The following is a 16,667-nucleotide window of genomic DNA, read 5'->3' as shown; positions in this document are numbered from 1 at the left end:
GATTTCCCACGTTTGGTTCTTCAGGGACAGGATGGGTAATAATGACAGAGAGAGAGAAGTCCTCCCCCGCCTCCTTCACTTCTGGTTAAACTTCTGTCCCGGGAGCTTTCATCACTTAATGTGTGCGAGGCTCCTGTAATCTTTCTCCTGAACTGCACTGATCTTGCTTGTAAGATTTTAACATTTCATCATCTTACTAATAAAGATAAAAGACGGCTTAATTTGCAGGGTTTCAACAAAGCGCTGCTCCCGCCATGCCTCGACCAGCTTCTTACGGTAGCTTATGGTATACAGCGTACAGAATGCTGTTGTTGAATGCTGCTGCTGTTTTATCTCTATTAAAATGATAAAGTACTCGACTGTAATGTGCTGTACAGTAATAGGTAGTCATTTATCTTACAATATGGATCAATGACGAGAACCCTCTATGAGAATGTACTTTTGCCTGGTCAAGGTTGTTGGAAAAGAGGTTAGTTTGAGATAGGGGGCAGGACTTTGGCTCTCTACAGCCTCTTTACAATGAGAAGCAACTATCATGAGAAACACTGGTAAGACAGCCTGTGGTCACCTTTCGCTAATTGTGTCAAGGTATCATAAATATTTGATTTCTGTGAACCATACGTTAACAGTTTTTTATTGCTGCTCTTTTTTTTGGCAGTCATGAACCTCGACCGCGTGGAGAACCGGACCCATGTGCGGCGGCGTTTCCCACGTTACCACACCACCCTGTTTCGCGGTCAGGCTCTGTGGGATCCGTACACACACGTGATTCTTCCTCCTGCCGCCCTGGTGTCACAACGACAGCAGCAGCACAACTGGAAGGAGAAGGAGCGAACGGAGAAAGATCGTAAGAAGAGACTCGCGAATTAAGGGTTTGAGAGTTTAAATAGCTGAGAATATGAGAACATACTCACATAGACTTTTCCATTTCAGCCTCGGGCCCTCAGAATGCTTCTCCTGAACCTGTCAGCATCGCAGCCAATCAGACGGGAGAATACACCGCAGCCAGACGCTCTATTTCGATGCCCGAGCAGCCCATCACCATAGTCATCATGCTGATCTATCGCAGTCTGGGCGCCGCCCTCCCTCCCAAGTACCACACAGACCGGCGAGGAGTGAGGTGAGAATCAATCAGAGAACGTTAATAATCTGATTACAGCAGCTCTGAACCCTCTGAGGATGGGAAGCATGCTGGATATAGAAATCTGGATTACTAAGTGACTTTTATGCAGTAGCACAAATTTTATCAACGATCAAAACATAATAATGAATGTCATTTAGTCTGTAAAATGCAGAGGGGACAATCTTCATACCAGCCCCCAAAGATCGTCTGTTGATAATGATATGAAATAGACACAAAAGTAGCAAATCCTCATAGCCGAGGGAGTGGAACTAGAAATGTTCTCAATAAATGCCTTAGGTGATTAACTGACAATCAGAATCATAGTCAGTTTTCTAGGTTGACTAACATCCGGCGATATCACCTTCTCAACATCTCTCTTTCTCAGGGTTTCATTGCCTTTTTTCCCTCCCCCTACTCTCCTTTCCTCTCCTCTCCTCTCCTCTCCTCTCCTCTTGTCTCCTCTCCTCTCCTCTCCCCCTCTGCTCCTCCTCACCTCACCTCCGGGCCTAATTACAAAGTAACAAACCGTCCAATATTCAGTGGGTGTCAATAAACAGTCATTAAAGACTTGTGTCTAGTATACCAATCCGACACCTCTCTGCTCATTGTGTCTACACCGTTTTCACCATCCCTAACCAGGACGCCAGGCTCTGCTTTATGTCTGATCAAGCCGATGTACAGTAACTCTGCACTCTGTCTCCTCCAGGCTTCCCAGACACCCGGTAATGAACTCCCCGGTGGTCAGTATCTCAGTCTACAACAACCAGACGTTTGTCAGAGGACACTTGGACCAGCCCATCCTGCTTGAATTCAAGCTGCTGGAGACGGCCAATCGCAGCAAGCCACTGTGTGTGCAGTGGAACTACAGCAGTCAGTGAGTACAGATTGAACATGAATACACACAGACACACACATGCGGTTCATTAGGGCTGGTCATTGTTACCATTTTATCTTGTGATGGTATACGATGCTTTACACTGCGATGATACTGTTGATAGAACTGAGATTCAATGAGTCTACACCGTCTTTACAAATTTGTACAATTTGTATTTATATAGCTAAAACGAATCCACATATCTGTACTATTCAAGTTTATAATGTTGTGATGAAACTATTGTATTTTAACATCAAAATATAATGTTAATTCGATTAGTATGTATCTATAATATCTATAAAGATGTTCTATATCCTTTTTTCTAGGGCTGCTCAGTAACTAACATTGCGATATTTTGGTTTTCTGTGACATATAAGGCGATGTGAAGACATTTTGGAATTATCACCTGATAACATGAACAGCTTTATTTGGAAAATGTAATCATTTCTCGGATGATTGGGTTGATTCTGCACGGGAGCGGTTTTTAGGCACTGCTTTGTTTGATAAAATGATCAACGAATGTTTGCTTGTGCGTGTCACTAACAAAGTCCACTGTATCCAAGATCCCAACTGGACTAAATTATCTAACATCTGAAAGACTTCTCCTATAGATTAATCTATTATTTGCACGCTGCAGTGTCATGCTGAAACAATATCTTGTGCACCCCTATTCTTGTCCCTTCTCGAACTTGTGCCAGAAACCCTTACTCTGCTTCTAAAATGTTGATGATTAGACACACATATATATACATATATAAACATATCTTTTTTTTATTGTATAGTATAGTATATAGTCAGTCTTTTCATCATGAAGTGAACCCTCTGTCTCTCTCTGCAGGTATGAGATAGGAGGCTGTTGGACAGTCAGGGACTGTATGGTCGTGTACAGGAACACCTCTCATGTCCGCTGTCAGTGCCAGAGACTGGGCACCTTCGGCGTGCTGATGGACAGCTCACAGAGAGAGGTTAGTGATCTGTCAGTGGAGAACTGCTCATACACAGGCAATATGAACCACACAGTTATGCTCACTTAATTAAATTAAACACCTCTCTATCATAATTAGAATTGTAGTGGATTCATTGTGTATTTCCTATCAGTGACACTGCTGTGTAGACATACTGTACCTGTTTATGTTTAACCGTGTGTCAGTCCTCTTTCTTTTTCTTTTTCTTTTTTTTCATTCAAACATCTTAGCCAGTAATTGCCGGATTCAGTCCGTGTTAAAGTTTGAAATCCTGCAGACTTAAACCCTGACTGACACTCTGAAACCTAAAGGAAGCCTTGTTACAGCTGTAGAAGATTTTCACGGTTTAGTGCGAAGCCTCTGCCCATCTCAGCGCGGTATACTAAGTGATGATGCATCAGAGGTTTGTCAGACAGAGAGAGATACAGACAGGAAACCTCATGCCTTGGGATGGATTTGAAGTCATACATATCCAGAGGTATATTATTTATATTGATTCAAGCACTTCAGTACGATGTTTACCCCTCAGTGTTAGTTCAGAGCAATGAGAAGGAGAGCTTAAATACAGAGGGACGGGGGTCTCAGTGTTAACATGTTAACATTTAGCGTTACAAGCCAGCGGGTGTTCTGTGCAGTCGAATGTTTGCAGGGACTGGTTCAGCTTGTGTTTCTTTAGCCCGTGTACTTGCTCCCCGAATAATTGAACATCTCTGTTATAGTTATTGTAGGAGGGCAGGCATAGGAGAGCGGGAAAGTGGCCAAGACTGAAGCAGCGCTTCAGCGCTTTGAACTGATTCGCTTTCATCTAGCATTTTATCACTTTCGGATTTTTCATCTTTTTCTTCGTCTTACTCTTACCTCACCTGTGGCTGCCTTTTTTTTTTTCTCTCACATTTTTCTTCTTCCACTACTGCTTCCTCTCCTTTCCGCCTTTTTTCATCTTCACCCGCCAAAATACTATAAATCCAATAACACCCTCCCTCTGCCTTCTCTCCACCCCTCGTCCCTTCCCTCCCCTCTGTGAGCAGCAGTTGGAGGGGGATCTGGAGACGCTGGCCCTGGTCACATACTCCTCTCTGTGCGTCTCGATGCTGGCCCTCCTCCTCACCGTCCTGGTGCTCTCCTGCCTCCGAGGCCTCAAGTCCAACACCAGGAGCATCCATTCGAACACAGCGGCGGCCATGTTTTTGTCAGAGCTGGTGTTTCTGCTTGGGGTCAATCAGACTGAACAACAGGTAGGGGTTGTGTGCTTGTGTCGCTGTTGCTCTGCTTGTTTATGATGCCTCTAGCTTGTTTGCCTGCCCTTTGGGGAAAAGAGCAAACAATTTATTTTTCTTTTTATCATATTAGCCACACTTTATAGACACTGAAATGTGCTCGCCACTAGTATTGGAAAAATTATAAATATATACCATTTCTGAACAGCAGTATAGGTCGAATCCAGACATTTTCCAAAGCAATATCACAAATTACTACTTTTTTTTACCTTTTTTTTCACTGTGAGACTTCTTTCTAGTGTGCTCAAATGTTCCCTATGCTTTTCCCCCTTTTTTTCTCTACTTTGTTGTATCTTAAATGTGTACGTGTGTGTTTAAAGAGCAGCGAGTCTTGGAGAGAGGGTACTGAAAATATGTGCTCACTCAGCATGAAATCCAATTAATTAAGCTGTATCCCCCACACAGTCGACTGTACGGATCTTACAGTGCGAGTGCTTACTGCTAGCCGAACAATATGTTCTCTAATTCATGTACATCATGCTTGGGAGAGCATGTTAGTGCTCACAGCGGTCCACGCCTGTGCATATTTTAGTATCTTTTCCTGTGTAACTTGTAGTGTTTGTGTTCCTGTGTGTTTGTCTGTCTGTGTGTGTGTGTGTGTGTGTGTGGGAGTGTGAAATTCATCGTCTGGCTGTATTCCTGCCAATGCTGCTGCTATTTTTGACTCTGGCCGTGTCGTTAGGAATTTGTTCTGAGCTTCTTTGAACCTTCAAATCTGAGATTTACAGGTCTGCCTGTCTTCACTTAAAGATGTGAGGTGCTCAGTGTATCTTGAGTGAAGTATTCCTCCTTCATAGGAGTTCATGAGGGTGGAGAGAGTCGCATGTTCACATAAACATATTAAATGTTAACCTGCTCTCATCGAAAGCCATTGATGACCAACAGCTTGGTGATGATTTAATCACATTTCTGGTTGGTTTTCTTTGAAACAAACTGCAGTGGAAAATCTTTAATTTGATACTTTTCTTTAATTTGTTTAGGTCGCCATTACAAGTTAGCCCAACCTGCAACCTGAAGACAAACCAACATGACCCTTTTGTTGAAGGCTATGAGTGTTTAGGTGTCTGTGTTGAGGGTAGGATACAGTCACACGTTCAGAGCAAGCAGACTTTGTAAAAACTCACATGAAGTAGTTCATTCTTTCAAGTATTTAGTCAGCTGATTCAAATATTTTGGCAGAGAGGTAGACAGCACAAACTGCTTGTGCTTTTTAATGTGTAATCTGCTCCACCAGGTGTTTGTATTGGTTTAGAACACGTATGGCTGCAAATGAACAAATCACAACAGACTACTGTTTGTTCTCACTCCATTTTGTTGGTATCCAATGCATCGCTTTGAAAGCTCAAAGCTCGCTTTGTTTCCTGGCATCAGTTGCCAGAAAACATCTATTTTAACTGACAAACCTGTGAGTTTTCAAGCTGTCTCCCATGCTCAGATTAGATTCTGCTCTTATTTCTGACAAACGGCCACACAGTTTCCTTTAGAAGAGGGTGACTTTTACTTTCAGATGTGTTGAGGCTGTGATTCAGTGCCCCTCGAGTTTGAATGGCATCACTCCCATCTGGTCCGACTAACAGAACAGTCTGAAGGCTCCGCAGTTCAAATAAACCACTCCAGACAAGCTCGACTGCAGCCTGAGGGTGATTTGTCAGAAAGCTTAAATGCCGATATTCTGCATTATTCATGGGGACGTTCAGCATTACTGCCGAAGCAAACAGCAGCACTTACTGACAAAAGTAATGTGGAAGTTTATATTCTGCCCTGACCAAAAGTGATGGGATTTATTTGTGATAATACGCGTTCTAAACCACGGTGTTGGACTGGATGGACCTCGGGCGTCTGTGTTAGAGTGGATTACAACTTCTCTTAACACTGATTTGACACCCTCTCGGCATTCATGCAGCATCACATCTATGACAATGAAGTTCTCCGTACAATTAGTCCTGTTTAGTGGATATTTCAAAAGGTATAGAGAAATAAATCAACCATGAACTACGGCAACGTTATGTAAACGTGTTGTTTGTAGAATTGAACTACCTTTAAAGGCGATAAAAGCTCAAAATATAAGATGATTAGAACAAGTATGTATTGAAGCCTTCAAATATGTTTCAACTGAGCTGATAAAGTTGGTCCAAGTTTTTCTTTTTTACTTGCTGTTGCTATTAATACATTATGTTACATGAACGCTTTCAGACTTTTAGATACATAACTACTATGAAACCCACATTTATCTTTAACATGTGTAATTTTCCTCTCAATGGTGCTTAGTGTAACTCATTATCGTGGCTAAGAACGTACTCCTGGGTGTTATTACTATAATTCAGCACTTTAACGACATTCATATCAGTTGTTATGTGTTTCCTGGAAATATACTGTGAATCGCTGCCATTAACAGTTCGTTAGATGTGTTTGTACTTAACTCATAAACGCCTGTTACTTCATGACACCTGCTGTGTTGTAATAGAGACTTTGTGGGTACTTACCAAGATGTCTGCTCTGCAACCATCATAAAATCAATACAAAGAATCATATTTTCTTATTTTAAAACTTTGTTTTTTTGTATTTTTCATCCTCTTGCTTCCCTTCCCTTCTTTCATCCCTGCTTCTCTTTCTTTTTTTGGCCTTCAACATGATTTGTGTGGCGCTATCTCTCTTCTGCTTCCTTCCTTTATTAATCATCCTCTCTCCCTCTTCCTCCAGTTCCTGTGTACGGTCGTTGCCATCCTCCTGCATTACTTCTTCATGTCCACGTTTGCCTGGATGTTCGTGGAGGGCCTCCATATCTACCGCATGCAGACGGAGCAGCGCAACATCAACTTCGGTGCCATGAGGTTCTACTACGCCATCGGCTGGGGCGTGCCCGCCATTATCACAGGTAACGCACATGTGCGGACTCAACAGATCTGTGTGATGTTTGTCGGAAACACGTCTATGCATGTATGTATACACACAATCAAACACGTGCTCGTGACATTAATACACACACATACACACACACACACACACACACACACACACACACACACACATCACACACACATTCACAGCGAGTCTGGCTGTGTAGATAAGGTGTCCTATTGACACTTGAATTAAGAAGGTTTCAGTGACATTTTAATATAGAGATACACACTCACACACACACACACACTCACATGCATACACAAGCAATTTCTTCCTTGACACATACTGTAAGCAAATATATATCTGTCTGCTTTCTTCCTCTCTCTCTCCTTATACACACGCACACTCAGACACACACGGACACACACACACATATATATATACATATAAAAACACATTTTCAGTTTCCATCCGGACTCAAACATGCTGTCAACTACCCTCTATCGCTTGCTGTTTCTGTCACTGTCACACACACCGACCGCTGTCTCACCTTGCCTCAAGAATGGATCTGTCTCCCATCACACACACACACACACACACACACACACACACACACACACACACACACACACACACACACACACACACACAGGTTGCATGTCTTTTTCCTCAGGCCCAGAGGTGTGATTATGCGGCTGCCCGTCTTTATTTGGGCTTTTCCTGTCTCTCTTACTTTTGCAATTGAATCTAAAAATTCTTTATACCAACGACTGCCAAAACTTTGACAGTGCTGTCCAAACGAGGATACAAAAAGAATAAAGACTTCTCAGTTCTTGGATCAGCCAGAAGTCTCTTAGCGACCATGTCTGGCACCTTCTTGGGTGTCTGATCCGCGGCTGTGCTTAAGTAATTACCCGTCATGATAAAACAGATACCTGAATATAGCAAAATTCTCAGTAAAAATGATTTGCATACAAAAACAGGACTGATGTGGATTTTAACTTTACTGTTTTGTCTCCTTCAGAACAGAGTTTGATTTGCTCATTCACAAGTTATTAGATTTAAAATTGCCAGCAGGAAATAAATAAATGACTTCTATCCTCTACTAATGAGGATATCTGCCTGACATGATCTGCCAGATCCATTAGCCCCTCTGTAAATTTTGCACAAAACAGTCCCTAATACCCTAACATTAAACATTATCAAAGATACCACTGTTCCCAGTACAAATCAGGCAAGAAGCTGGAAACCCATAGTATATTGACATCTCTAAAGACACAATGATTTTAATCATGGATTTACAGCCACTGTTTCCCAGGAGCTGATTACCTCAATGTGAGGTTTTGTCATCAAAGATTATTATTTTACTAATGTTCAGCATTAATCTGAGCGTGATCTGTGATGTCTCTGACCTTTCCTGCCACCATCATTCAGACAGACTGTCGCATGCTCACCTGCCTGTCTCTTTCCTCTCTCTGATTGACCGTAGAAGAGATCTCAGAGGAGATCTTCCTATCTCATCTGACCGTCTGTCTCTTTGCTGCAGGCCTGGCGGTGGGCTTGGACCCAGAGGGTTATGGGAACCCAGACTTCTGTTGGATCTCCATCTATGACAAACTCATCTGGAGCTTTGCTGGTCCTATAGCCATCGTCATACTGGTATGTGTCTCCCTGTCTGTCTGATGTACCTTCGTTGAAGCTGTTTTGTACACAAGCTTCAATAAAAACATTGTGTGAACAGTGATGTGAGGAGGAATGGCAGACTGTTGATGAGCGAATCATTGATTTCAGTTGTGTTACCCCTTAAAAGATTATACAATCATGAAACCTCACGAAGATGAGCCTTAGTCTGCTTACAAGGCTCGATATCAGCCTGAGGTAAACTCTTCCTCAAATAAAAATGTGTGTTAACTCGGTTTATGCTCCTCCGTGAATCGCTGGAACATAATATACATTATAATAAACCCCCACAGGAAGCCAGCACCTTTCACTTTACAGCTTCACATCTTAGACAGGGAGCTGTGCCAGATTTGATAATGCTTATCAGTAATTACAGTGCTGTCAGTAATCAGTACTGCTCATATCAAGCATGTGCAGTATGTGCCTTCACTTCTTCTGTACTTATCCAATCAGCCATTTTCTTCCTTTCCTTCGGTAATTTGTCCATTTTGATTTACTGTTTGAAAACAGCATTGAGTCGTAATTCATAGATGTGAATGACTTTACCTTTATTGAACGTACCTATTTCCTATTTAATCCACATTGATTTTGTTTCATCTGTTTATCCTCATCCCTGAGGTTGCTAGCAGAATTATTGGATTAGCTGAAATGTATTAAAAATGTTATCTTACCGCCTGTATCGATCCTCCTCTATCCAGATGAACGGAGGGATTTTCATGATCGTAGCCAAGATGTCATGCAATCCCTCACAGAAGGAGACCAAGAAGCTCCCCGTCATGTGAGTACCTACCCACCATGCTTAAATGTTATTTTCTCTGACTTTGTTGACTATTGGAGTCTTTTAGTCTCGTACCTCTGATGATTTGAGGAAAAATCAAGTTTGGATTTATTTAAGAGACTCTCTTCATTAAGAGACCAGAATTCCCTTTTAAAGAAGCCTTCAAAAGTTTGAGTCGGCTGTCTGACATTTAAAGGTAATTTGTCTGCAGTGTGATGAGGCGTGTGGCCATTTTTGGGCAAATCTTAGATGTTTCCATCTGCTTAAAAAAAGATGCAATCAACTTTATTGACGGCAACTAAAGCGTCAAAGCGCAAAATGAAGTTTGATAACAAATGTGCAGTATACATGTTTAACCTAAAACACTGCTGATGTTCTTAGCATCTATTGCATGTCGCTGTGCAGTCCTGCATCGTGTAGCAACAGTGAAGCTGTTCATAACAGAAGCGTAAAAAATAAGATTGAAAAGTACTATAAACAACAGATCAAAAATATGTGCTGAGATGTGTTTTAAACAGATCGAATACATATATATATATAAAACCTGTCATATGGGCATCAACAAGCTATGGAGAGTTAAGTTTCATAAGAATACTTTGTGTCTGGTGACTTATCAGGAAACACACGGGAATATATCTGTATTTCTATCCATCTCAATCAGTGTTAATCTGACAGACAATGACCACACTGAGCCTTGTTGTTGATCAAATTACATGTGCACGAACACCACAAGGAAATCACTCGAGCTTGTGTGGTTTCTCTCTCAGCATCCACCCTGCTGTTTTTCTTTTCCTGCTGGCTCTCACTTCCGGTTGCTTTGTCTCAGAATTTCTTCAGTACCCTCATCGTGGGCATCAATAAATAATCAGCTGTGTGTGTGTGTGTGTGTGTGTGTGTAATGGTCACGCTCTTATGATATCATAAGTAAAAGGATATAATGTTATGGGGCACAAGTGAATCTGTTTCCCCAAAAGTTACATTCACTAAAGAGCTGGTTTAATATCCAGCAGGGTAATTAAACAAAGTAATTAGTGTTAGTATTAACATGAGCAATTCCCCGACAAAGCTTATTTCAAGCCAGGTCCTACATGTAGAGAGGCAACATGATCATGCTGCTGATGTGAATCCAACGCTTTTTTTGTGTATTTTTCTGTCCAGTGCTACTATTCGGAACGCCTTCCTGCTGCTGCTGGTCGCCACCGCCACCTGGCTGTGTGGTCTGATGGCTGTGAACAACAGCATCCTGGCTATCTACTATATCTTCAATGTCCTCTGCCTAGTGCAGGTATGAACAAAGAGTGTGTTCAATAGCTGTGGCTGTGTAAACTTGTTCAAAGAAGGTTAATTCTCTCTAGCACGGAACCTGCGTCTAGTTTATTAAAGCTCTTACATTTTTCATACAGTTTCTAAGAATTGCTCGACAAATAATGATTACTTTTTGTCACAGAATAATTTCTATTGCTGAGTAGAAAGAAGGAGAACTAGGTATTGTGTTAGGAGAAGCCATCATAAAACAAATGCAAGGAGTTTGCAGACTTGCACCTTAAACTTAGAAGTGTGCTTGTTATTGAAGGGCTCTCTCTAACTCTTTCTCCCACTCTCTTTCCCAGGGTCTGTCAGTGATGCTGGTCTTCACTGTGTTCAACTCAGAGGTTAAGGAGGCCTGGAGCGTTGCCTGTTTGGGTAAGAAGAGCCCCGGAGAAGACCCACCGAGACCACCACAGAACACTGTGAGTTACACACACATTCTGCCTCCCGTTGGGTGTTTCTACTCTGACCTAAAATAGTTTCATGTCGTCTGGTCATCTTGATCTGAACTGACCCATTCTTACTATGAAATCATTTACAGAGCATGTTAGCAGCAAGCATGCAAAAAAAAATAAGGAACGCGTTTATTAGAAAATATTTTCACAAGTTATAATATTATAAAGTGATGGTCATTATTGCATAGTAACTACTTGCAGCGGGATTCTAAGATCCTGATGTGGAGCCTCTCGGGATGCGCATTTCCACTATTTCCATTATTAGACGAGCACAAAAGCCCTCCTGCCCTCCATTCCTCCTTCCCTCTGTCCATCCATCCATCTCTCCTGTCCTCCCTCTCTCCTCTCCTTCTGCCTTCAGGGTTTGTCGCTGACCCAGATAAAACAATATATACCGACCAGTCGAGCCCTGCTCACTCCTTAGCCCACTTCTACAAAAGCACTGTGCATTTGTTTGTGTGTGTGTTTGTGTGTATGTGTGTGTATGTGTGTGCTTGTGTGTGTGTGTGTGTGTAACCCTATCCTGCCTTCACCCCTTTTCTTCACTCTCTTTTCTATCTTGTGTGTTTATCAGGTCATAGCTCACTGCACTCAAACCCCTGTTTCCTTTAGCCTCTCCTTTAAAAACACTTGTTATCTCTCCCCTGTGTGCTAGTGCCATTGCTTGTGTGTGTGTTCGTTTGAAAGTGTATATGTTTTCTGTATGTTCATGTTCACCCTCCTTTAATTTCCCTCTTCTGTCCAGTGAACTTCATATGTAGCCTTGATGTGTGTGTGTGCATGCAGGTGTGTGTTAATGTGTGTTAGCTTATACGTACTTTATTCCACCCTTTTAACCCCCATTTCCTCTGAAGCTCCTCTGATCCATCACTGAGTCATCTGGGGGCAAAATGACGGCCTGACCAAAACTATTATTAGACACTCACACACGATGCTGTATGTACAACAGCCACTTATGAGCATCCTGTAGCGTATGTGACTCATACTGTATGATGTGTTATTTATGAGTACGCTGGCCTTATACTTTATAGAAAGCTGAGGTTGTGCCCCAATTCCAGTTTAGCTTCTATTCCAGTAGCAGAGCTTCCTTTTTTTATTTCCCTCACCAGGCTCTGGAAGCTATAGTGGGATCTCTGAGAAAATGCTGAGAAATAAAATGATGTCTTTGTCTAAATGACAATTTGAACGTTTTAAAGTTCTTATTGACTAATAATGTGAATAAAAAAAACAAACAGAAAAAAGCCCTACAAGATAGCCCATAATGTGGGTGGGATTTCAACCCTTGATCCTCTGAATATGTGGTGTAAGTGCAGCCAAGTTCCAGAAGTATCATCAGGGAGGAAGTGTGTCTTCTTTATGTGTAAAGGTTGATGTAATAATATCTGAATAATGTTTGCTTCCTCACATTTTTCTGAAATTAACCTTACTCAACTTTCTCCTGTGTGTGTGTGTGTGTGTGTGTGTGTGTGTGTGTGTGTGTGTGTGTGTGTGTGTGTTTCTGTTTCTGTGTGTTCAGGCTCAAAACCCATATCACAACGCATCTCTGTTGGAGCAGAGCGGGCTGCACCGCATCACCCTGGGTACCTCAACCATCTCCTCCGTCAGCTCCGCCAGGTACAGTATATAAACCACAGACACGCACAAAACGTTCACACACACACACACACACACACACACTAGTAGAGTAGGTTAAGACTAGAGACTAGAATCATTCATTCAAAATATTTAATATCCAGATTACACAAATAATACATTATCAGAGGCATATGTCCGTTTGATTGAACCTCTGTGACTCTGATTTGGGACAAAGTTGCTCGAGGGGGGAAATTCCCTCCCTTATAAAGACCCTGTCGTGTATTTAGTGGGTCAGTGGGGTAAAGATGAAGAAGATTGGATGGAACAATGTCCTGTAGAGTATGTAGAGCAACACTAATGTACTCTGAGAGTGGCTGTTGGTGTCTTTATGGCTCAGTGATCGTCTTGTCTTGTCCGTCTTTATGTGTGTGTGGTGTGTACAGTAAATACTGTATGTGTATAGATGCTCTATTTTTAATCTGAATTGGCTTTGCATGAGTGCATATACAGTATACTACTGTATGTCTGTGTGTGTGTGTGTGTGTGTGTGTGTGTGTGCGTGTGTGTGTGTGTAATCAGTTCTCTGCTCTCTCCCTGTTAGAGAAAATCTATTGGCTCGTCAGACTCTGGAACAAAACATTGTCCACACCGGAGCCACAGACCTGGATGTAGCCATGTTCCACAGAGATGGAGGTAAACATACAGACACAAACACACTTTTAACACACACACACACACACACACACACACACACACACACACACACACACACACACACACACACACACACACACACACACACATACGTGACATATTCTCCATTTCTTCACCCCTGTTTCTCTCCTTTCCCTTGCTATCTCATTACTCAACTCACTTCATTTCAAATGGGCTTTACTGGCATGGCAAACAGATATCAGATATTCCGAGCGCAAGCATGAAATTAAACAAAAACAGATGAAGAATAGAAAGATATACCCAGTATACAGTATATACGGATTAGTAAATGATAACTTATATATAAGAGAATATAAGAGAAAAGTACTCTTTTTTCATCTCTCTCTCTCTCTCTCTGAAATTCATTGAATATCCACTCAGTTAACAACAAGGTGGGATAACAACAATAACGATATTCAACAACCCTCCTCTCTCTTCTTTCCTCTCTGCCTCCTTCTGCCTATCTTTTCCTCTGTCTGTCTATCTTCTGCTGCTCTTCTCCCAGGTGAGGACTCAGACTCGGACTCAGACCTCTCCATGGAGGAGGAGCGCAGTCTCTCCATCCCTTCCTCTGAGAGCGAGGACAACGTCCGACTCCGTGGGCGAATACAGCGGCGATTCAAACGCTCCAACCATGGCGAGCGTCTGCTCACCGAGCCCGCCCACAATGGCACCAAAGGTAGACGAGCACTTCCTTGACTTTCAGATGATTTCTTCTGACAGTTAAAAAGCCAGTCATGGTTAAGTGTCTAACTCAAGGACCTCAGTGGAGCACACTGATGATGATTGAACCCGCAGCCTTTTGACTGATGGGATGGTACCATCAAAAAGTTAGATGGAGGATAATGTGAAAGGCAGTCACACATTGGCAGGAAGGACTAGAGTGTATCCCATCTCATATTGGTGAGAGGCAGAATACACTCCGGGCGGGTTGCCAGTCTATCACAGGGATTACTCATTTGGACACACATTCAAACCTTCCGGCAATTACGAGTTGCCAGTTAACCTGACCCACATTTTGTTGGTCTGTGGGATGAAAGTGTGAAGTGGACATGCCGAGTCCACACAGACAGGCCCGTGCCAGTCAGCATCAGAGTCAAAGAATCTGCTGTAGGTCCCTTCGGTAGGAAAACGTCCATACTTCTTATCTCAAGTAGAAACATACAACACACAAAACACACAAACAAGAGAAAATGCCTGTGCCATTAATCAATACTTCCTTTCTTCTGATACACAAACGATATGTAAAAAGGTAAAGGAGGTATTTGATGTAAATGTCAAGCATTGCATATACAGTGTTCTGTGAAATGTTTCACTGTGAGAAAGGGCCAGGCATGTGCAAATCTATAAATCCATATAAGTCATCAATTCTTAGCTTAATAAGCCATCTGGACCACATGAACTCTGTTCAGGCTAAAACACAGACCAGAGCTGCCAGTTGAGCAGAGGAGGACAGGATCCAGATGGTCACTACAGCCCGATCAATTCATCAATGCACTCAAATGTGACGGGCCAGAGCAGTGCTGAGGCTGTACTGAAAGGTCACAGTGTGAAGACGGAGGCCTTTATCTGACGAAAAAAAGGGTCCATTATTCATTTCACCTATAAAATACATGACGTTGTTGCACCATCAGTAACAAGTGCTGTCTCAACCGCATTTTGTTCTGTGCTGGGAGTGTGCGTAACTGAAATAAGTGTTAAATGCAAGTGTTGCTTCATTATTTAAGGTATGTTGCAGAGGGACAGAAAGGCTAACTGAACTCTAACACGCAGAACAGTGTGTGGTTGCCACAGTAGGCACATTAACACCAATCATTTAGTCGTGGTTTTTTTTTTATAGCTGGAATGAATAACGGTTACTGAATCTAACACTAATTCATCAGTAATATTTGTAATAATGTAAAAATCATGAAGTCACTCATCAAGAAAAAATTCCAAGTTTTGTGAAGTGAATATATTCGGGTTGATCTGAGAAAACAAACAACAACTTCTCACTGTTTTTGGACTCCATACTTAAAGTTGAACCAAAACCAAAATGTTGACTTGTACTCGTCTGCCAGTATGAACGTTTTAAATTGTCCTGGCTGTTATTTCATCATGAGCATATGCTATTTGTCTGCTGACACCTGCTATATAATACAGACATCTGTTTTGTGTTTGTATCAAGCATAATGCTTGATCTCAAATTAATAAGATGAATGTAAGGCAGAAGGACATTTCAGCAGCTTTTCATATCTGGGGTAACTGGCTTTAGTGATAAACTATTATCAGAGATGACAGCTTTTCCCAAAATTGACTCTTTTTTCATTTCTTAATCACTATTTAATGAGCTTTTTGGTTTTATCATAAGTTATTGGTCGATAAAAATCTTGACCTGATGTGAGAACAACAGAATTCCCCTCATAAATTGTCGCTAAAACTCATGAGTAAACAGAAAGTGTTTGTTCTTTCTGTGTGCGGCAGATCTAGATGGTAATGACCTTCTGTCCTACTGGCCAGCTTTGGAGGAGTGTGAGACACACACCCTTCAGAAGTGGGGCTCAGAGCGCCCCCTGGGGGCAGATTACAGCAAGGATGCTGCCAATAACAACCAGCCTGATGCAGCGCTGACCAGTGGGGACGAGAACGGCCTCACCCAGCCACACAGACACCGCAAGGGTGAGAGGAACATTAAAACACACACACGAACAAAAACCACAATGTAAGGGCACGCTGACATTTTTGGATTTGCTTTAGTTTTCATATCTTTTTATAAATGTATTCCAAATGATCCACATTAGTTTAATGCACTTGGGGTCTTCTTGGGGTCCAAAGCCAGTATGACAGCAATCATATTTACAGTAAACGTCGTAACATTGAGCAGCTCCAACTGTGTTAATCTAAAGATGATCACAACATTTTCTTCAAACATTTTATTCTAGTGTACATTAATGTCTAACTCTGGTTCCCCGCTGACTGGGAGAGTTAGTCACAGAATTATCTCAAGGAGATCTAGACTAGTTCAGGTTACACAGGTACAAGAACAAGACACTGTTACTTATCAGATGCTTTAAGTAGCATCCCAATCGTTGTTTTGT

The 16,667-nt window shown here is 42.0% G+C and overlaps 1 protein-coding gene across 5 annotated transcripts in view; it reads left to right on the top strand.

The window, feature by feature from the left end:
• The window catches only part of celsr3 (cadherin, EGF LAG seven-pass G-type receptor 3), a 106,081-nt gene that overhangs the window by 83,036 nt on the left and 6,378 nt on the right, over nt 1-16,667 (top strand). For 3 of the 5 annotated variants that reach the window (XM_030423384.1, XM_030423387.1, XM_030423383.1), the window contains 14 exons: nt 659-847; nt 934-1,120; nt 1,830-1,997; nt 2,836-2,962; nt 3,991-4,197; nt 6,940-7,114; nt 8,627-8,739; nt 9,459-9,538; nt 10,697-10,823; nt 11,149-11,268; nt 12,818-12,915; nt 13,478-13,569; nt 14,096-14,269; nt 16,054-16,248. In XM_030423384.1, the coding sequence (XP_030279244.1) occupies nt 659-847; nt 934-1,120; nt 1,830-1,997; nt 2,836-2,962; nt 3,991-4,197; nt 6,940-7,114; nt 8,627-8,739; nt 9,459-9,538; nt 10,697-10,823; nt 11,149-11,268; nt 12,818-12,915; nt 13,478-13,569; nt 14,096-14,269; nt 16,054-16,248 (2,052 nt within the window). The remainder of the gene's footprint in view (nt 1-658; nt 848-933; nt 1,121-1,829; nt 1,998-2,835; nt 2,963-3,990; nt 4,198-6,939; nt 7,115-8,626; nt 8,740-9,458; nt 9,539-10,696; nt 10,824-11,148; nt 11,269-12,817; nt 12,916-13,477; nt 13,570-14,095; nt 14,270-16,053; nt 16,249-16,667) is intronic. The other 2 variants (XM_030423385.1, XM_030423386.1) reach the window with 2 other exon arrangements.

Source organism: Sparus aurata, chromosome 7, assembly GCF_900880675.1.
Source record: "Sparus aurata chromosome 7, fSpaAur1.1, whole genome shotgun sequence".
NCBI lineage: Eukaryota > Metazoa > Chordata > Actinopteri > Spariformes > Sparidae > Sparus > Sparus aurata.
This window is presented reverse-complemented; position numbering and strand designations above follow the sequence as displayed.